The 23,223-nt window shown below is 38.5% G+C and overlaps 1 protein-coding gene across 5 annotated transcripts in view; it reads right to left on the minus strand.

The window, feature by feature from the left end:
- Positions 1 to 471: 471 nt before the first annotated feature.
- LOC139443141 (uncharacterized) overlaps positions 472 to 23,223 on the minus strand; it is a 31,051-nt gene continuing 8,299 nt past the window's right edge. The window contains exons 2-10 of one of the 5 annotated variants that reach the window (XM_071224088.1): positions 15,456 to 15,653; positions 15,159 to 15,289; positions 13,858 to 13,984; positions 12,149 to 12,274; positions 11,739 to 11,939; positions 11,288 to 11,431; positions 9,911 to 10,123; positions 2,970 to 3,045; positions 472 to 2,241 (exon numbers count right to left, since the gene is read on the minus strand). In XM_071224088.1, the coding sequence (XP_071080189.1) occupies positions 1,692 to 2,241; positions 2,970 to 3,045; positions 9,911 to 10,123; positions 11,288 to 11,431; positions 11,739 to 11,939; positions 12,149 to 12,274; positions 13,858 to 13,984; positions 15,159 to 15,289; positions 15,456 to 15,653 (1,766 nt within the window). In that variant the 3' untranslated portion in view covers positions 472 to 1,691. The remainder of the gene's footprint in view (positions 2,242 to 2,969; positions 3,046 to 9,910; positions 10,124 to 11,287; positions 11,432 to 11,738; positions 11,940 to 12,148; positions 12,275 to 13,857; positions 13,985 to 15,158; positions 15,290 to 15,455; positions 15,654 to 23,223) is intronic. The other 4 variants (XM_071224090.1, XM_071224089.1, XM_071224091.1 and 1 more) reach the window with 4 other exon arrangements.

Below are 23,223 nucleotides of genomic sequence, written 5' to 3' on the forward strand. Positions count from 1 at the left end.
CCTCAGGATGATGTTGTATTGGGATTAAACTGGTGTGTAAACTTCTATTGTTGTTTCTCTTTAAAAAGTCTTATACTTTGAAAACTCTTCAGACAAGAGGTAACGTCATCTGTAACTTCGGAAACAATCAGAACGTCCCCCCTCAGACAGGTTCCAGATGTACGTTGATATGCTCAAGCTGAGTGCGCCGTTGGATAATTGTATTTGGAATCAGATTCAACCTTGAGCAACCATGTCATGCTGACGTGGCATTTCAGCCAGCCCCTTCTGTATTTAACAAGTTGTGCTCCTTCCATGAAGAGGTAGGGGGCCATGTCTACCCATTTGTGTATTTCCAACTACCAGACAGGAAAGTAGAGATTAGTTTTTCAATCAGCGCTTCAGAGCAAACCAACCACCCCACCCCACCCCACCCCACCCCACCCAAAATACAGCACCATCTGAAAAGATCACAGGAGAACATGTGGCATTAATATTTATTTAATGGATAAGTGATATTTTTTATGAAGCATTCTTGCATAAATGACATAACAGTATATAGATCACGTTATTAACTGATCATGGGTTTCGCGTTCATTTAATACGGCGGCAAAACACAAATACGATAGAGTATCGAAACTTTTAATATTGAGCTTAGCATACATCGACCTGAAATATTGTAGTTAGCTTCAATTATTTTGTAACATAGCCCAATCACTTTTTCTATCTCTACTCCGGGTCAGTTTAGATCCCGGTTTAGTAGAAGGTCACTTCCTAGTCTGTACCTCATGTAAGCATAACAAAAACCTACATAAGCCAGGCTCAAAACTCTTTTGATATCACCCGTTGCTACACATTAAAATATAGTAAACATACCTTATATGTACGTTTATTCATATTTGAAATTGTATTTACATCAGCGGATATAATAATAATAATAATAATCATCATCATCATCATCATCATAAATGTATATACACACTTTCGTGAAACGTCCTGATTCCTTCGGAGACGTGAGTGAACACAAATAACAACTGAAGACAACGTATGTATCGGGAAGCTGTGTGTGGTTATAGCAGATATTCCACTTTACAGTTGTGAATTTAACCACACATGTTGTATAAGAAAACCTAGACGGACAAAACAGTAATGCACATCAACGAACTGCACGGGAACTTCAGTTAAACAAATATCAGAAAAGGACATCTGTAAATATTGATATAGTGAAGGATGGTGTAATATTTGAAGCATTTAGAAAGACTTTTAAGTGAAATAAAATACAAAAAAAACATCTGGTGTGGTTAGTGAAAAGACGAATGTGCAACCAAAACATTATTCAAAATTACGAAAAGGTCCATGAACAAAACGGAGTTATGGTGACTTAGAAAACAAAAATAAAAAAATAATAAATTACCTATAGATATTGAAAAATATGAGTCATTTGTCTTGTCATACATGGGCATTAACCAACGTTCTTGCGACTCTTGCTAAATTCAGCTTACATGTGATGCATTGAACCTATCTGAAACCGATTATGCTGTGAGACAAAAATTGCAGTTTTAGGTACCCTTTCAGCCGTTTTCGGCATATAATGGACATACGATCACATACGGCCACATACCATAAAATAATTGAAACTTTAGTTTTCATGAGTTAATGGTGATACTTAAACTTTAAAACAGGAAACTGTTTCGTAAAATTCTTGGACATCCTCATGCATTAGAAATTCCCTTTGCAAAACTGTAAACATCCGTGTTTTCAGGTGTTTCACCTTGTCGATCAAGACCCTCGTTGTTGTCTCCGACAAGAGACCTTGTGTTGTAGTAGTCAGTCGTGTCTCCTGCATTCTCGTTAACCGAAGCAGTGTGGTTGTAGGTATCGTCACGCCTGTCCTCCGCTTGCTTTGTACTTGCAACATCATAAGCGTCTTCTTCAAAGACCTTGTTGGTCCTACCTATGTGACTGTACGAGTCATCCACTTCTCTTGGAGCCATTCCCTGATGTGTTATAACATTATAATCCCCCTCATCATCATTATTTACCCGAGAGGTGTTTTCAGTTTGAACTCTGGGTTGTACTGTCGCCATGGGAACAGTGGGAGACACTGGCTTGTCACCAGTTGTATCTGATGGCACGATGGCAGTGTACAAATTGTCTGTTTGTGCAGGCACATCAAGCTGATCATACGTGGCGTTTCTTGTGACCGTGTTAAAGTGCACTGGCTGATCCCTGTCTTTCCTCTTAAAACAGAGTTTATTTTGTCTGAAACACATAGTTACAATATATGTCATGATGTACACATTTTATCTTTATTCTGTGCACACTTCGTACGGTCCAATCTAGGACAGGGATAAAAACCGTCTATAAGTACGATGAGTACGGAACAGATCAAGACGTCTATACGTAAGAATCTGTGTTTTCAGTAATCAAGTTTTGTTGCAATCGAATGTGCTTACTTGTGAGTGAGATGGGTTTAACGCCTCTTTGAACAGTATTTTAGCTTGATTTGCGAGGAATAACCGAAATGATGCAGGTCTTAGACGTTCGTCACTTTAGTGAAACCAACGAGCATGTGGGTAATGCTGATATATCAAGAGACATAATCAGGGCGAATATTGGAAACGAACCATACGCTCACTGGCTACTGGCAAGCCAGGGAGCGCAACACTGTACAGTGAACTGTGACATTTTATAGGAGTATATCACGCTTGTCCCCTATGTCAAACGGATGCTTTATTCAACATTATCCTTACTTTGATAAATGTCCCGTTCTCCGTCAGTAATACCAATAACCAAATATAACCATTGATACGAAATAACAACACAAAAGAGGGAAATGCCAATAAAAACATGTATGAAATCAAAATATTTTAATGGTATATTATAATCTTTAAATGCATCTAAATACATTTGATAAGAATGATTAGTCATGAACACTTAACTTGTGTGCATGCCGGTATCAAAGCAACCATCCTGAATACATTTCTCACCTCATCACCAGGAGTACTACAATGATGGCAGCCAGTATAAGCACCACGCATCCCAAACCAAGTCCTACGAACATACCTGGAGAAAGATAGAAGGATCTATCAGAACTACTGACGCCACTACTGACATAGTAGTTTGCGTATTTATCTGGTACACAACACTTATTGTTAAGTGATGGTTGAAAATGATAACATGGCTAATTTAATGACGTTTTTATTGTTGTGTTAAATTTACTTATGTGTACATCTAGTTAGGGGCGGACCATCTGATTTCTAGGAGAGAGAGAGAGAGAGAGAGAGAGAGAGAGAGAGAGAGAGAGAGAGAGAGAGAGAGAGAGTGTGTGTGTGTGTGTGTCGGGGAGGGGGGCAGGACGTGATATAAAAAAACACAGCTCATTATTTTGTGTAAATTTAAAAGTCAGCCTCCATCTGCTTGAAAAAATGAATGACTTTTATGCAAAGCCATAATCTTTGACAGAGAGACATCTCTATGAGAGACAATATGTCTATTATATCATCTGTTAATAATTATTTCAAATTTTCCATTTCAAGAGGTCATGTCATGCAAATCACTGTGTTGTATCCTTGGACAAGGTTATTGACTCCACTTGATTTGGTATGACTGAAACAGTTGTTGACTGTGATGTGAAATGACCATTAAGTATCATTTACCCTTACTTGGGAAAAAGACCCGTGAATATCCGGTGTAGAGTGGGTTTTCAGCAACCCATGCTTGACGTAAGAAGCAACGATGCTTGTCGTAAGAGGGGACTAACGGGATCGTGTGGTCTTGGTTGATGCATGGCATCGATCCCAATTGCGTGCATCGATGCTCATGATGTCAATCACTGGATGTTGGTTGGTTGGCTGTTATTTAACGCCGCACTCAGCAATATTCCAGCTACATGACGACGGTCCGTAAATAATCGAGTCTGGACCAGACAATCCATTGATTAATATCATGAGCATCGATCCACGCAATTGGGATCGATGCCATGCATCAACCAAGTCAGCGGGCCTGACGACCCGATCCCGTATGTCGCATCTTACGACAAGCTTAGTCGCCTTTTACAGCAAATATGGGTTGCTGAAGACCTATTCTACCCGGGATCTTCACAGATCCACGGGTACATCAATGGATGTACAGACCGCCGTCATATAGCTGGAATACTGCTGAGTGTGGCGTTAAATAACAACAACAAAACAAACATCGGGGATAATATACAACATAAACATATATATAAATAAAAATAGTTTATTGCAATTACCTAAACTGACGAGCAAAAGAAACGTTACCAACCAATATTGTTTGTTCCTAAAAACAGAACAGGACCAATGTCAATGTCAAACGACATGAATTAACAACATCATTACAAGTTATGCCATAAGAATCAAGTCTAAAATGTACCCTATTGCAGTTTGAGATGCATCAGTTGTGAGGATGAGGGGTTCGTTTTCGTCGAAGGGGCGGTCGGGTAGCTTAGTGGTTAAAGCGTTCGCTCGTCACGCCGAAGACCCGGGTTCGATTCCCGACATGGGTACAATGTGTGAAGCCCATTTCTGGTGTCCCCCGCCGTGATATTGCTCGAATATTGCTAAAAGCGGCGTAAAACCATACTCACTCACTCACTCACTCGTTTTGGTCGAGATATGCAAGGATTCGGGGATAGTTGTAAGGGCTTGCTTTAGCTTTTTGAATGTCTGTTGGCAATTGTTGGACCATTCGAAAGACACGTGTTTTTTCACAAGGTGTTATAGAAGGGAGGCGATGCCAGAACAGTTTGTTATACAATTATGCGATGAAACGAGCCCAAACCTAAGAAATGACGCATGTCATGGACAGTTTTAAGGGGAGTGATCTGTGTGACTAAATCTATTTTTGTGATCGACATGGATGCCATCTTTGCTGAAGATATGCTCTAAGTAGGTGACTTGTTTCGTCGCCTGGTTTTAGAGTGAGTCCTGGTTCTTTTGAAATACTGCCTTGAAGTAATTCAAATGTTCTGAAAACGTATTAGAAAATATAATGAAGTCATCTACATATATTAATATGTAAGGCCAATTCATGTTTGAGGCCGAAAGAGAGGCGATTCAACTCAAAAACACTATCAGGTGTAATGAAGGCCGACGTGTGTTTTGTATCTGGATGAAGTGGTATTTGCCAAAAGCCACTAACACAATCGAGGACACTAAAATGTTAAAGCAGAGACAATTTATGGATAACAACTTCTTCATTTACTGTAAAGGCGACGTTTCGGTACAGATCCTTTTCCGTTGTCAAGCATGGCACGTCAATGTTGGCATAATTGTTTCAAAATGTTTCCAAAGTGCACAGAAATTTCTTTTTCTGTTTAATGTATACAACAAACATTCAGCGTATCCCCCTCCGGGCAAGATCCTTAGTCTCCAGTCTCCAGTCTCCTCTTTATGTCGGCGATTCTTAGGTATGGTCTTTTATTATATAAAAATGCTTTATCATACTGCTATTTTCCTTGTCCTGTTTTAAAATCACCTACATTTGTACAGTTATTAGTGAACATTGAGGAAACTTTAACATTCTTACCATAGATTGAATTTTAAATGTGCCAAATGTGAACAAAATCTCAGCTCTCTTTTAAGAAGAAAACAAATCTCAGCCCCCCAAAATGAAGAAAAAAGAAACATGATTCTACAAAAAAAACCGGCCCCCACTAAATATCAAATGGGCCGTCCCTTATATCACAAAGTGTCAGTTTAATGTTTGGGGAACGCGTTTAATATGACGAGAGGGAAATGAAAATTCGTTTGTACCAAAACCGGCATGTGATTTTGTACCCAGAATATTTTTGTATTAGTATCAAAGATACCTTTTTTAGCATAACAAATAATGTTTTATCGCTTTCCTATCAGAACCAAACCATCAATTTGGGTTTTGCCTATTTGGACTGACTTCACTCAAGGACCATCTACAGTTATATACTCAACAACAAAAGTTCCTGTGACACCAATATTTTAGTGTATTTTTCAAAAAAGTAAAGTTTGGTTTTCAATATTGTAGTACATGTATGGAATCAAGTCACAAAAACGCAACTGCTACAGAAAATCATGCATTCAATGCAAAAGTTGACTTTTATGCAAGCCCCATGTATTTCACTACCCAAGAATGGGTATAAAACATGTGCGTTAACGGGATTTCATATGCATTGTTTTGCATCGTACTGACAACAACCACTCAGAAAAACAACAAAATTACGTAATTATTCAACATTACGAAATGCCACACCTTTCCGAAAATGAGCGTCTGCGAGCCATTGGTATGCTGGAAGCAGGATCGAGTCAACGTGATGTTGCAAGACAATTTAACGTCCACAGAAACACCATTTGGTGTTTATGGCTACGTTGGCAACAGACGAATGCAGTCAGAGGCCATCCTCAGGGTGTCAGGCCACGCGTAACCAATAATCGACAAGACAACTGATTCGACCAACACACCTACGAAATCGATTCCAGCCAACAACAGTGACTGCAAGAAGCATTCCTGGCCTTCGACGAATATCTTCACAAACCGTACGTCGCCGCCTCAGATGTGCAAGGATTGTTGCCAGAAGAACCGCCAGACGTCCCATTTTGACAAGAAACCACCGTCAAGCACGTCTACAGTGGTGCAGACAGCGTCTACGCTGAACAGCTTTGCATTAAATCTTATTAAATGTCACAGGAACTTTTGTTGTTCAGTATATTATGAACTTGATGAACTGTTTTATCATAATGTTCTGCTCAGTGTTTGCAACAAACACGAAAAAATGAATATAATCATATGGATTTAGTTAGGTTTTTTAGGGTACAAAGTCACTAAATATTTTGGATACCAGTGTTTTAGATACATAATCACCTAGGCCCTACTACATCCATCCAGTCGCTCTGTACCTAGTTTCATCCGTTCTGAAGACTGGGGAGAAGGGTAAATGTTTTTAAAACTACTTCAATATTCTAAATTGTCCTTCTTGCAATTACATACCAATAACAATATTATGTTGATATTAGTTTGACATATCAATATGTTATATTGTTCCCCGCTGCCGTCGTTTTCTGAAAATAAATTCTAAAATCCATTACGGTTTCGGAGTTAGACTTACAAATTTGATGTTACGCACCGGCGGAAAATCTCGAAAAATTATGAATCATAGGAGGGAAGACTGCCTCCCAGGTAAATGGGAAGTAAAGGGAAGACTGCCTCCCAGGTAAATGAGAAGTAGAGGGAAGACTACCTCCCAGGTAAATGGGAAGTAGAGGGAAGACTACCTCCCAGGTAAATGAGAAGTAGAGGGAAGACTGCCTCCCAGGTAAATGGGGAGTAGAGGGAGGACTGCCTCCCAGGTAAATGGGAAGTAGAGGGAAGACTGCCTCCCAGGTAAATGAGAAGTAGAGGGAAGACTGCCTCCCAGGTAAATGAGAAGTAGAGGGAAGACTGCCTCCCAGGTAAATGAGAAGTAGAGGGAAGACTGCCTCCCAGTTAAATGAGAAGTAGAGGGAAGACTGCCTCCAAGGTAAATGAGAAGTAGAGGGAAGACTGCCTCCCAGGTAAATGAGAAGTAGAGGGAAGACTACCTCCCAGGTAAATGGGAAGTAGAGGGAAGACTGCCTCCCAGGTAAATGAGAAGTAGAGGGAAGACTACCTCCCAGGTAAATGAGAAGTAGAGGGAAGACTGCCTCCCAGGTAAATGGGGAGTAGAGGGAGGACTGCCTCCCAGGTAAATGGGAAGTAGAGGGAAGACTGCCTCCCAGGTAAATGAGAAGTAGAGGGAAGACTGCCTCCCAGGTAAATGAGAAGTAGAGGGAAGACTGCCTCCCAGGTAAATGAGAAGTAGAGGGAAGACTGCCTCCCAGTTAAATGAGAAGTAGAGGGAAGACTGCCTCCAAGGTAAATGAGAAGTAGAGGGAAGACTGCCTCCCAGTTAAATGAGAAGTAGAGGGAAGACTGCCTCCCAGTTAAATGAGAAGTAGAGGGAAGACTGCCTCCCAGGTAAATGAGGAGTAGAGGGAAGACTGCCTCCCAGTTAAATGAGAAGTAGAGGGAAGACTGCCTCCCAGGTAAATGAGAAGTAGAGGGAAGACTGCCTCCCAGGTAAATGGGAAGTAGAGGGAAGACTGCCTCCCAGGTAAATGGGAAGTAGAGGGAAGACTGCCTCCCAGTTAAATGAGAAGTAGAGGGAAGACTGCCTCCAAGGTAAATGGGGAGTAGAGGGAAGACTGCCTCCCAGGTAAATGGGAAGTAAACAGGTGACGATAAACAGTAAATTACGTAATTTCTTTGGAACTTAAATCTATTTCGGAATTTTCTTGATGATTTGTAACATTTGTATATTTTGCCTCGATGTGTGACATGCGGTACGTGCTTCCGGTTTCAGAAATGATAATGCATTATTTGGCTATTGAATTATGTACCTACAATGTATATCAAGTCAGCTTTTGTGTATCATCCAATATTTTTTATTTATTCGCTGTGTTTGTTGACTTTGTTCAACTGAACAAATCGCGAGTTAGGCCCACCCAACCGTGTCACTTTACGCTTGTCAACAGCATGTCAATGTCCGAAAGTTTATCACACGAAATCATTTGCAAACACGTAAAAAATTAGACATGTTCTACAAACATTTATACATCCCTGTAAATAATTATAGAAAATAGATTAAGATTCTCAAAAGGATTGTAATAGTATAAAGGGATCACGATGCATGTGGAGTTATTGTTTTACGCCGTTGCCATGGTCGTTCAACTTTCATCCAATCGATGATGTTCTGATTCAGATTGTTTTGTTTATTATGAATTGTACCAAAAGTCGCTTATTTTTAGGAATTAAGGAACTTGGGTGTTATCTTCAACTTGAAAGGCCAAAAGTCAACAATGGCCGTTTCTTATAGTTGTGTGCCGAGAAATTTGGCCGATACTTTCTTAACTCGCGATGTTTTCTTTTTGAGGTAAATAAATAACTGAAAGTTTTGATATTTTGCAAGCTGAGCATTTTAAGGAGCGAAATGATGCAACAAGGGACATGTCAGAGATAACAGTAACTGAAGACGAACAAGTAATTGTTGACATAGTATATTGGAATAGTCCATAATATTGAGGTAGCTTTGTACACAGTAGAACATATAAACTGATATCGCATACATGGACATATATATTGAATTGGAGCATATAAGATATTATCACGAAGTGATTTCCTAATTGAAACACAAAGGTGTCGGTAAGTACAGAAATCAGAAATCGGTAAGAACAGAATTGTAAAATCAGTAAATGACCACTCAAGACCAATGAATAATCAACAAATTATATCGAAGCACACAGTTTTAGGTTTACAATAAAAAGGACAATACAACGGGAATAATCAATGCCAGCAGCAATGAGTAAGTCCCATAATATGTTAGTGCACCCAAGAACGTCTAGATTTTCACTGTCGACAGTCTTGAAATTCGTCTCCGTTCTTGAATCCGGAATATTGTTTGAAGCCTGCAACACCTTACTGTTTTCAGATAGGTATCCAGTCAACACTTGGAAAGTAGATACGAGGGATACTAGGGCTGGTGAAAAAGTTCTAAAACTTTCACTATGGTCAAAACAAAGTGAACCAGTCAATGTAGTACATTGTTTATTTCAAGTGTATTTGGTCTGTTGAGCCTTTTGTATATCAGTGTTCGATTCCCGACATGAGTACCAAGTGTGAAGCCCATTGCTGGTGTCCCCCGCCGTGATATTGCTGGAATGTTGCTAAAAGCAGTATAATAGGGGTGATATGGGTCCAAATGCACACAGATTTGGAAAAAAACGAGTACCGAGCAGTCATCAAGTTTTTTACTTTAGAGAAAAGTACTCCCCAAGAAAGTCATGACCGCATGTCACAAGTGTATGTTGATAAATGCCCTAGCTATTCCACTGTTAAACGTGTGTGTGTAGTAACAACTCACCAGTCTTGGTATTGTGGGAAGCAGTAGATCTTGAATGTGTCTCGGTATGCCCAGCTACAGGACTTGGAGTGTTGGTATAGGCATTTCTACCAGTTGTAGAACCATCTGGTGTCGATGCACGTGATGACGCTTCTGTTTCAAAAACTGCTGTTGTTTTGGTTGTTGTTGAAGGTGATGATGAGGGGTACGGCTTTGGCGATGTTCGGGGTTTTGCTAAATTACATTTTATTTAAATGATGATAAATAATATTCACAAATATTCTAATCATATGACAAAGACTATCTCACCGTAGGCAAAGGTTCATGACATGCTAATTCGTCGTCTGAACTGAAACTCTGGGTGCTTTTTTCAAACACCGATGGGACCAAAATCTATCCAAGCGTTGTCTGTCGTGGGAGTGTCATATTCATTTACCGCATTTTCAACATTTATCTTGATTTAACCTTTGCACTGTAACCATTACAAAATGTATTCTGGTCATACTGGTCATACTCCCAACCTTCCAAAGACGACATACACCATGATTCATAAAAATCGTTCTGATCAAAAGTGCCTACACTCAAAGAGTCTCCACTCTTTATTTTCATAATTATGTATTTACTCATTAAAGGTGTCTTATGAAAGACGTCTTTTAGCGAACTCCTTGTGTCATGTATGATTTTTAGTGATCCATTCATATAATTTATAACTATGTCGCCTTTTACGACCCATGGAATATGTTACGGCAGGTATTCGACACTGATTATGCTAAGGTTTTGACGTTATCTTGCGCAGTTATCAGTGTATGTTATTATGCGAAATTGTTTAACTGGAATAAGGAATCTGCAATTGCATCATATTTTCCATTTTGAAAATTGACGACTCTAAACTTAGGAGCAAATTAAAGAAACTATATCTCTCAGTTGATTTTTTCATACATTTGATTGTAATTTGAAAATATCTTAAGTTAGCGATATTTGATTCGAAATATAACAGCACTGGCGCTTATTAAGCATTATTGACGGGTATCTATGTTTTGATTTTAAACTTTCAAAATATAAAAATCAATAAATTTACCTTTTTCAGCTCGAATTTACAACATTTGAAACACGTTTGGGGCACGTGGTTGCTAATTCATTTGTTAAGCCAGTCTTCATTTACAGTCTCTTTTATGCCAAATTACAAACTGAGTGATGGTTAAATAGACATTATCAAATTTTACAACAGTTCTTTCAATTCTCAATTACATAAAAAAACCTTCCCTTTATTTCCCCTCAGTTTATTTAATTGCTGATTTATTCCCGTTGAAAGTCGGAAATACTTTAAAACATGTCAGCTAGATCATAGCTAGGTAAAGCATTAGGAGTGGCGAGCCAAAACTATCAACGAATACTCACAAACTTCACAAATTGACGCATGTTTTGAAGAACAGGGCTTCCATGACAGAAATTTTGCTCTATAGAATACCGATACAGTAAGACAGTGTGGTTCTGTTAAACTATCAAGCCCAAGTTCGTCATAGTATGCATCAAATTCTCGTCCTAGAAACAGATACAAGAAAACTATTTTACAAATTGGAAGACGAGACATGTCCGATACAACAAATGAACGCGTTTATAAAAACACCATATATATTCTGATAATTTTCAAAGTTGATGTGGTTAGACTAATATATTATCAGTTGTAAGCGATACTTACATCTATGATACTGAGAATCAAACTATACTGAGCAAGGCTGATTACCATCACTTTCTCGTGTGTATTAGGTCACGTTGGTGCATACGAAGATACATCTGTACTGTTGTTTAAATTGAAATGACGCTCGCTATTCAATATGAAAATACCAACCATTTATCCACTGCCTTGTAAGATGATTCAACAAACCAATCCAACAGGTCACATCTGATTCCATTCTGTTCATAAGATTATTCTCAATAGAACTGTTTAATTTAACCAGTTTTCGCGTATGATAAGCCTGTAGCCATGTGTTTTTGACGTGTCCAACACATACACCCCCACTGCAGCCGTCAGTACTGTTCCAATATTTACCTACAAGGCAAGCAGGCACATACTGCATTTGCATGTATAGTACATAGCAAATGATGATTAATGATGCTAAATGGCCGTAATCGGTTTTTAGGGTCCAAAGTATATTTGTTTTATAGGATTCTGCCTTCGGATTTTCGCTTTTTCGTAATTACAACGAAGGACAATTTTAATTATTAAATTATAAAAACGATAAATTGTACGATACTCACTGTTGGCGTAACATGCATATTTTGTATCCATTCCACAATCTTTAATTTTTTTGGAGAATAAGGATATTCCATTCTCCCTTTTTGCATAACCGCATAACCGATCCTTCTTTGGTTCGAATGCGAACTCTAAAAGATAAAAAAAAAACATTGCTAAAGGGTAAATCAGAAATATAAATTGATTGCATAGTTTAACCATTATGTCCCTGCAATTGATCGATACATATAAGTTTCGCCGATATTTTGCATTTAACGCCCGGAATTATGGAATTTGTCTCGAGTCTGCCATTGACATGTTACATTTACGCCTGGAAAACTTCGACATACATGTATATGTTATTACAGATCCAAGTAACCTAACTGTGAAATGTCGAGAGTTTGTAACCACTTGCCATTTATAAAGTTAACATATCCGACAAAAAAACATGTCGATTACCTAAAGAAAAATCTACCAAAAGCAGAGTCCATTGTACGATCCCGACGATGTTATACGCATGTGTTTTTGATTCACTAACAAATAGCGATGATACCAGGATTTCGCGAAAAGGTGATGTTATCCTGCCCCACTGGTTGCATAAGTCACAAACACATGTAAAGGCAAGTCAACTGTTCACCCGAAAGAACACGGGAACATATGGTTCCCGTCAAAATATGGAAATGCATCGGACATTTCGTCACTGACGCGAAAATTTTGGAAATGTCCTTTCCGTTTCTACCATAAAATATTGTAAAGCTTTACTGTGACCTTGAATGTTGCAACTCCGATCTAAGACCTTTTATAGCAAGAATCGTTTACAAGAGAATGCTGAAGTTGTACTTCCGAAGTTGTGAAATATGGACACCAATAGCTGGGGCTGTTGGAATATTTCTCGACATAAAGGGAAAATTGTAATCACCCCTGTTGTCATACAGTCCTCTGACGAGTTTTTTTTTGTCATTCTGAATCTTTACGCATAGATCTAAATATACACCTGAAAATTAATTAAGCACCCCTTGTTTTATCGACCATGTATGTCTTACAACATGACCTACGCGTCCAGTCTGAAATATGATGGAAAAATAAATGCCATCTGGAAGATGATGCATTTGACTAACGAAAACACAGATGATGATGGCAGTACGTGTATAACACACTTCCGACAGTTACTGTTCGAGTTTGAGTCAAAATGGGAGCCACAAGAACTATGGGTCTGTAAGGTTGTATGATCGGGTTTAAACTACCATTGCTGTCCGAAAACGTTCATTTTAATCTCATAAAGACCATCCAAATCCTTGGGATATCTTTGGGTGTCCGGGGTAAATAAGTCCCCGGTACCCTAAGCTTGTAAAAGCCGTCTAGAATTGATCGGATGGTCATGCTTTACGACTGATAGATTGTCATTGTCATCCGATGACCTGCGTGCCGCGTGTCAAATAGATCGAAAATAAGGGCAAATTCAACGCGAACAACCTTAACTGTGACGGTGGTATTATACATCTGAGTTGTATAAGGCCACACAAGCAGATTCATTCCAGTTCAACTCAAACCATTGTTTTTCTATTGTGACATTGCCCATTACCCATTGCCCTTCGACATACAATATGTCAAGCCTTTTTTTTAAAAAAACTCTTTGGTGTCCCAAACTGAAAATATGAAAAGGTGTGCACTAACTTAATGCAAAATCATTATGTAACCCCAATATTTATCATAAATAACATGATAATAGAAATACCTAGTTTATAGACCGACATTCCGTTGGCGTCACCACACACTTCATCCAGGTTTCCAGGACATGGCATCTCTTGTATACTTATATAATTAGCTTCAAAGTTCTCTCTAAGACAATAACACATGTCTCTCTACAAGTACAAAATTCAAAAGATCACTTAATTATTTAATCAATAAAAAGAAAAGAATGTGTTTTGAGTCTATTTCACAGTTAACTGTCCATTACTCAAGCGTGATAACCTCTTTATATAATGTCATTCTTTAATTCTGTGCTTCAAAATCGCTTTCCCTCTCTCACAAACATTACCGAAACATTGCGAGTTTTCCTGGAATGCGCGCATTAATATTTATTACGTCACATGTTAAGTGATGTGTCAGTCGGACAGTGGCAGTAGCCAATATAGTTCCAACTGAAATCTGTTTCTTATACAGTGGCGAAGCAACATATACGCAAAACAACGGTTGTTTTTAATTGCCTTTCGCGGCAATCCATCTGTCTGTCCGCTAGAGTAATTAACTGCCCTTTGTCAAAGGGAAGCTACTCTAACCCTAGTCTATGAGACGTCACGGCCACGGTCAGACGTTGTTGACAGTCGGTCTGTCCTGTCATTACGTTAAGAAGTGTTGTCAGATGTACACACAGCGACAAAACGAAACAAGGTAACAATTCAAACATATTTCGGCCCAATCCAACTATTTTAATATGTGGAGAAGGTTTTAAGCCGCAGAGGTCTACAAGCACATATATGGCTACTGATCCCGCTTGGCTGGGCCTCGTGCCCTCGCAAAATTGTTTCAGAATTTATATCTCCAAAGTTGCCAAAACTTATAAAATGCCTCAGCTACGTCACAGTTAGACACTGATTCTCAGTACATTAGACTGTTTTTTGATAATGATAGCAATCATCCCTGTAGTTTATCCAGATTCCCGATGGTTAATTCAGACTCGATCGCCGAATGACGAGGGCGACGCCATGTTTGTTTATAAACAGTGAAAGTAGTCCCTACTTGACCTTTGATATTTGTATCTCTATCCGCATATGACCTCAACAGATATCGTTTTTATCCGTTGGCTTTATCCTGCCGAGAAACCTACCCATTATATGATAAAATGAGTTATGTGCTCCCAGTTTGACATCTGTTACCATGTAAAGAAGCAAATGTTTTATGTCTGTTTAAAATAAACAATAATACTTCGTCTGTTTCAATAGTAACTTGAGGAAATAGATAATTAAATTTTAATATCTATCAGACAACAGTTTTAAAACATTGATATACTAACAAATCATGAAACAAGTATCTTACGCTCAGGCCAAATGCACCCTTTTCGTCACAGCAAAGGTGACAACTGAATACAGAATTATCAGGTATGGACGTTCCCTCTTCTTGAGGCAAGGACGTGTAGCCGATATGGGTGTATAGTGGAGTCCCATCTTCTGTAACCATATATCATTGCAAACGACAATGCCATGTGTTTTTCACATGTATGCATGAACCACATTGTGGAAAAAAAGAACTAGGAAACGATACAGGAATACTATAGATAATAAACGGTTATTGACTGATCCTTATATTTATCCATGTAGTTTACAATTGCATTACCTGTCCATTTCCATGTTGAATACCTCATAGCTCCCAGCCAGTAATGCCTATTCCAGTCTAAAGACCGGAACAAATCTTCAGGGACGGGTTCTGTTACTGGGACAAAAAGGTCTCCTCCAAAAGTCTCGTTGCAATGATACCGGGCTTCCCACCAGTCGTTATCGTCATCGTCAACGTATATGTACTTTTCTTCAGTGGCTTTAAAGGGTTAAAGAATATAGATTGTCAGTGCAGGAGAACAGCCCGTTTAGGTTATCCGCCGAAACAGACTCCATCTGGCGTCAAGGGCGAAATAGCTGTGAAAAGTATATGAATCGACCACTGAAAATCAGCGATGACACCAGGTTTTGCCGAAACTGTAGCACCCGCACTCACACAATTAATTGGAATATATATCATCATAAAACATGTCTATGCAGGATTTTATTTAGGACAAAACTTGTCATCAATGTATACTGAGGATGCGATATATATGCGATATGCGATGTCCTCATATAAGGTCGAAACACCGCATAAGCTTTTGCTGAGTTTCAACAATTATTAAGGCAGGGCGGGACAACTTAGGAATGGCCAGGAGTCCGAACTTGACCACACAGAAGGAAACGAGCTACAAAAACATGTTTTATATCATTGGAAAGATCTCGAGGAGACGAATCCAAATAATGTGTTTACAAGCTCAAAAATTGGCTCAGAAAATGCATTACTGCAGAAATTTCTGGCAGTATTTTTTTTTTCTACAGAAATTTCTGGCAGAATTTATTTTTTTTCTACAGAAATTTCTGGCAGATTTTTTTTCTGCAGTAATATTTAGCAGGATTGTTTAAATTCAGGAGAAATAAGGTTCAATCATTGGATAGTTTAATCTGGAGTTGCTTTAAATGACCTTTTTCTACAGAAATTTCTGGCACATTTTTTTTTCTACAGAAATCTCTGGCAGATTTTTTTTCTGCAGTAATATCAAACATCAATCTTTAGAGTGTTTAAATTGAATTCAGCAATTGAATATATTTATCTTGGTATTATATTTACCAAATTTATCAGGAAAAGTTGACGTCACTCGAATTAAACAATGGAACAATATGTTGGCCTCATACCTTTGTATACTAGACAGATGCAAATCCTTGAACCTTGAGCTTACCATATAATTATCTAAATTATTATGAGAATTTCAGTGACCATCTTCAATGGCCTTTTTACGACTTTGAAGTGTACAACATTAAAGGTGAATGTGATTCTCAAAAAATAAATTTAACAATTATTCCATGGGGCCAACCAAATATATAATCCCCTGTTGAAATTCAAAGAAACAACCTACATGTGATATACTGTACTCTGAAAGTAGGTTAACTTCAGACATGGAAAAAAAATAGAACACAACCAAGATTTTACGATATAACTGCATATATTGTTTCATAAATTTCATTGTGCACATCTCATCTAATATATATATATATATATATATATATATATATATATATATATATATATATATATATATATATATATATATACATACAATTCTAAATACACAGCTTTACTAAGAAACACGAAACATACAAAGTACAAAACTCCTGCAATGCAATCCTCGGCAATATCTTAGCCACATAGCTTTGACAAAAAATATGTACATTTCAGCAATACTTGCTGCTCCTTCATTATTGTTCTGATACTGATGCTTGTCTTCGGTGCTTTGTCAGAGTGATCTGAAAGTAATAAAATAAATGTAAAGAATATGAGAACATAATTAAACTCACAGTGCATCTATACAATAAAAGCAAAAATAGTAACCTCATGAAGTTGGGTTGTTTCTCTGCCCACATTACACATATTCTAAGTAACCCTGACTAACCCTAATATTACACATCACAATACATATTTCAAAAGAAATGCAATATTTATTGAAATTACCTTTGATTGTTTTTGCAGTTTTTCATTGTTCTTCTCTATTGCCTCTTGAACTTTAGTTGGGAGGGTTGTCACTTCCCTTGGGGCAGGCATGAAGGGCTTGAAGTCTGATAGCTTGGTGGTGGGTGTCCGGATGTCCCCAATCTTGTAGGAGGCCATCACGGGTTGTTGCAGGCTTCTGTCTAAGTTCCCTTGCAAATACACTAAACAGTTGATCCAAATCTTCATGTGTGTGCCCCACCATGAGAAAGAAAGTTTCACCTGAAAATAGTATTTACATCAGTATTATCACTATGAAAACAAATCAAATTGTACAAAACTTGATTATTTACAGAATACTGATTTGAGTATTGAGAATATTGAGAGAAAAATCAATCTTGTGCATTTTTCAAGTTTCAACATTGTGTGCAGATTCTTTTATACTTGGGATGAGCAATTAGACATGAAATACTTTTGCTTCAAAACAATTCTAATGTGGTTTAAAACAATTTACATAAATTATAAAAATATTAACCACATGTGATTTCAGCATTTACTTTGAATTGTATAGTATAGCCTCAAGGAATAAATACGCAATACATGATATTGTATGTGGAATCATATACCAATAATTTCATTGATAACTATCTTCATGATAGCACTAAAAGTGATACCTTGGATTGCAACGTCCACTTTTGACTGGCCGACAAAATCTTGCAGCTTTATTGGTCCTGGAAATGTCAAATAAATATTTGAACGATACGTAAATTGCAACTTTAATGTAATTGGATAGTCATACAAATATAACAATTGCCAATTTCCATTCTCAGAAATCCACAAGCCTACCAGACAAACATTGAATTTATTCAACAGGCCTGTACCAAGCATTTACCTAAGACAAAGATAAATTTCTATCCTTCTAAATGTGTGTTGCAAATATAATGTACAAACAAATGTCTTGACATACATGGCACGACCCCATTACAAAACAAATCCCATTACATCCTTTACTAATAATACTGGACAAACTACAATAACGTAACCTATATATGTGCACTGTGGATACTAAGCTCCACTGGTTTCTAAATAAGAATCTACATAACTCCCTACCAATAGGATATGTAGACAGTAATATGTGTTTTGGTTTAGTTTTTTGTTTACAAAAATACAGTTGCTAGGATGCAGCAGTGAACTTATTGTTGTGTTTTTTTGCTTGTTTCTATAACAATATATTCCAGCTATATGACAGCAGTCTGTAAATATTTGAGTTTGGACCAGTCCATCCAGGGACTGATATCTTGAGCATCAGGTTACGCAATTGGGATACGATGGCACACATCAACCGAGTCAGGGAGCCTGACCACTCGATCCCATTAGTCGCCTCTTACAACAAGCATAGTTGCCTCTTGTGGCAAGCATCGGTTGCTGAAGACCTTTTGTGATGCATGCCATATATATAGCTAATATTAGCAAATTCCATTCAGGAGTATACACTGAGCCACAGCGGGCAGCTAATTTTGGCTTATGGCACATGTAACTGGTACTTTGGGGGAACTTTTGTACTGAAAGTGTTATTTCATTGGTTGCCATCAGTTACAGAGACACATGGACAAATTGACTTACTATAAAACTGGATGTAACATTTAATTAAATAACTTTGTGCAACATACTTCCTTATAATAATTATGGTTTCTTTTATTCAGTGTGGCACATGAACACTCGCTCACCTGGAATAAGTGAGTGAGTTAGGTTAGACGCCGCTTTGAACAGTATTTCAGGTATATCACGGCGAGTCAGCTTAATGTGGGAGGAAAGCCACGAGCACAGATATGGTGCTGACAACCTAGAAACATTGGGCGAACCGGGATTCAAACCATAGGTTTCTGGCGTGCCCAAGGGACACAACTTTGCACGGTGAATTGCAATGCCTTAGACTACTGGTAGTGACTGTATATAATTAGTATCAGGTCTTATCCATAATACTCCTTGTCAAACCCTTACGTTTATCGAATTTTGTTTTCATGCTAAATTCGGTTCCATTTTGAAGATCACTTTTACATGTATCCAGTTGGAAACAGCAATTATTAATAAAGATTTTGCATTATTCCTGGGCTTTCAGAAATTCGATATCGACATGTCCTATAAAAACAAAGAAAGGGTTCTATCACTAGGATCACTGGAGAGTATGTCTCGTAAACTTGCCTAGCCCCACGCCTACTGTGTAAGCACCACAGAGTAGCCCGAGCCACCCACCAACTCACACCCTAATTAAGTCATGGCCTTGTCGGCAATGAGGGTAACACTTACCTGGTATACTACGTACGTAACACCAATATAATGCCACGTGAAGCCATATATAGGCTACACAATCCGCGTATTTTCACAGAGCCCTGGCTCTTCCGCACTTCCTTTCCTAGCTCATGTTGAAATTTTGATAAAAAATCATGCAACGTGCTTTGATTCCGAAACAAAATTTAAATTGGCAACACCATCGGTGATGGTTAAAAAACCCCAGCGAAACGCAAGACCGATGGAGTACCTCACCCTTACATTCGCCTGACATGTTTATTTACTCTATCTAATATTGCTGATGCAATAAATGAACTATATTTAACCATATTGCACATAAACATTACTTACCAATTTCAGTGCTTTTCTTTTTGGGCAGATTTCTTGAAGAAAGGTGTCTGTCTTGACTATTGATGACGTTGGTAATATCTGTAATGGGTAGCAACATGTTCGATGAATATGTTCATAAAGAAATCGTGATACAAACAGAAGGCCAACGTTCTTCAAGATATATACAGTGTTTGGTTTACAAAAATAGAATAAAATGCTTCTTACCCATGATAACGTTGTTGAAGCAGAGCTGGTGAACCCTGCATGCTTAGGCATCCAGAGCTTCTCACTGCGACCAGAACTTGGGTTTTCGATGTGATTTACCTACTTGTTGAATAGTTATCGTTTGACCGCCTGACTGAACGTTCTCGAAGATTTAACGATATTTAACGATACATAATTAGGGTTAAATCTTCATACACCATTTTTATGGTCGGGCGTCCACGGCTGATTGGTTTTGCAAATCAAACACAAGGGTGTATATCACGCCCCCTTGAATGTTCACTGGGTGGTCACGTAATCTGTTGTAAGGTTTGGCACCAGCATCTCAGGTTACAATTTGATATTAATTCAAGTAATCCACTGATAATGTACATAGGTAGTTAACCTAATTACATTTAGTTTTGTCCGACAAGGAGCGAGTTTACTCTATTTTTAGACATAGACTTTGTAACAGGCTCTTCCCCTGGAAAAACATATATTGTAAATAAATATTTTGCCGTTTCCATCAACCTTAACACGTGATGTTCTATAACTGTTGTCTTGTTCACTATCCATAGTGTAAGTCAGCTGGAGGAATTTTCATATAGTATTATCATTAAACAACATATCCTATGCAACAGTTATGTTGCTATCCGGACAAAACTATTTCAACATTCTATATTGTATCGCAAATGTAAACGAATAGTTTTTATTATAAATACAAACCTACATGTTAAGCGGTAATACCAATCACGCATTAAATAACATATATGAACAACTGTCGGATTATAAAGTCTCACGACAGTTCTTCCGCACAACTTCATGCCTGACTTACATTCATATTGTTCTTTCAACACACTTACGCTTCTCCAAATTTAGAAAGAAGCTGTGTACACAGTGTTCTTGCGAGTTACAATTACGCGTCTGGTTTGGCGGCAACTTCAAAGAGTGGACAAATGGTTGCTCCTCCAGGTAGCTATAATTACCCTCTCTATAATGCAATATCGTATTATCCATTTGTAATGAATGATAGTAACACTTGATTGGATTGGATTCAGTTAAATCTACATTTCTCAGGGTCTCTAACATCGAGATTTGAAATATCTTTCATGTAAATACCTTTTTTGTCTTGTGACTTGTATATATTCGTGTATATTCAGAATCGTACCTAGCCGCAGTATTTCTTGACTTCAGCAAAGCCTTCGATATGGTATGGCATGACGGACTCCTCTCAAAACTATCACAAAATGGAGTTGAAGGGAACATGGCAAACTTCATAGACAGCTTCCTGCAAGACAGGTCGCTATCAGTTAAAATAGGGAACAATCGATCGGATCCTATGGCACTGGACAATGGCACGCCACAAGGCAGCATCAAAAGCCCAACCCTGTTTAATATCATGATCAATGATCTTTTTGACCATGTCAACTCTCCTACACAAACTTCTAAGTTCGCTGATGACGGAGCAATATGGGTAAAGCACAGAGATATCTCACAAATCAGAAAAAAACTCCAGTCAGCCCTGGACGGAGTAGATCAATGGTGCAATAGATGGGGATTCACCCTTTCAAGTGAAAAAACGGTTGGAGTTCTATTCAAACGCCGTGGGAAAGATGCTATGATACCCCGTGTCTCCATAAAAGGCAAACCTATCAAATTCGAAAAATCTGCAATATTTCTTGGAGTTATCCTTGATCAACACCTCACTTGGCGCAAGCATATAGAATATGTGGAAAACAGATGTCAAAAAGACCTGAACGTATTACGGGCAATTTCAGGCACATCTTGGGGCACATCGAGGGACACTCAGCTGGACCTCTACAAAGCTCTTATCAGATCAAAAATTGACTATGGTTGTGAGGCTTTTCACTCAGCATCAAATACTGTCTTGAGGCGCCTAGACAGAATACAATACAAAGCCCTAATGCTGGCCACAGGCGCAGCGACAGGCACCTCACTAGAAGCACTACAAGTAGAAACAGGAGAACTCCCATTGAAACTAAGAAGAGAGCAGGCAATATTATCGTTCTGGGGACGAACATCAAACCCTTTGGTTAAAAAGATATGGCAAGACAAAAACGCTCGAGATGAAGCCCTAGCTCGAAAAAATCCCTCACTAAAGCCATCTGGGATATTAGTGCGTGAACTCATTCGAAGTCACAATTGCGATGACATTCAGCCTCCAGAAAGTCACTACAAAGGTTTACACCCTCCCTGGACTTTACAAACTCATAAAGTTGACACTGCTTTAACATCAGAAGTCACTAAAAGAGAAAACCCAACCCTACTACGATCAGTAGCTATCACTAAAATTCAAACTACCTGGGACAGCTGGGCCCATATATACACTGATGGATCCAAGAATCCTATCAACAACAGTGCTGGTTACGGGATCCATATCCACAGCTCCAAACCCCAAGCACATTCAGTTCGCTTGCCTGATGGTCAGTCAGTATTCACGGCTGAAATGGAGGCAATTCATCATGCACTCATACCGGAACTCCCGGAAGCAAAGGCAGTCGTCCTATCAGACTCGCTAAGAGCACTTCAGGCCATCAGTGGGAGAAACTCAAACTCCAGGCCAAACACAGTCAACAATATTCTATACGAATATACAAAACTATCGGACCAAGGGCAACAGGTGGAGCTGTGTTGGATCCCCTCTCACATAGATATTCATGGAAATGAAAAAGCAGACTCACTGGCGAAGCTAGCTCTAGACAAAGCGGATATACAGCCTATTCCCTTTAGTAAACTAGAGATAAAAAGCAAAATCAAATTCGAATTATTTCTATAAAAATAACTATTAAGACCTGATGTTTATGAATATAACAAATTTGTATTAATGTTTTCCTAAAATCAACATATATTTCATCTTCTCTGATTGCTCCATCAAAGCTGGTGCTTGAGGGGGGGGGGGGGGGGGGGGGGGGGGGGGGGAGGGAAGAGAGACAATTTGGAATACCCTAGCGATGCATATTGTACGTGCTGTGCCGCCAGACTTCCTGCCAACAAGGTAATTAAATTTTTTCGGGTATTGTCACTTCATACGGTGATACATTGT

The sequence above is a fragment of the Haliotis cracherodii genome, unplaced genomic scaffold, assembly GCF_022045235.1.
Source record: "Haliotis cracherodii isolate W230 unplaced genomic scaffold, xgHalCrac1.p SCAF_5, whole genome shotgun sequence".
Classification (NCBI taxonomy): domain Eukaryota; kingdom Metazoa; phylum Mollusca; class Gastropoda; order Lepetellida; family Haliotidae; genus Haliotis; species Haliotis cracherodii.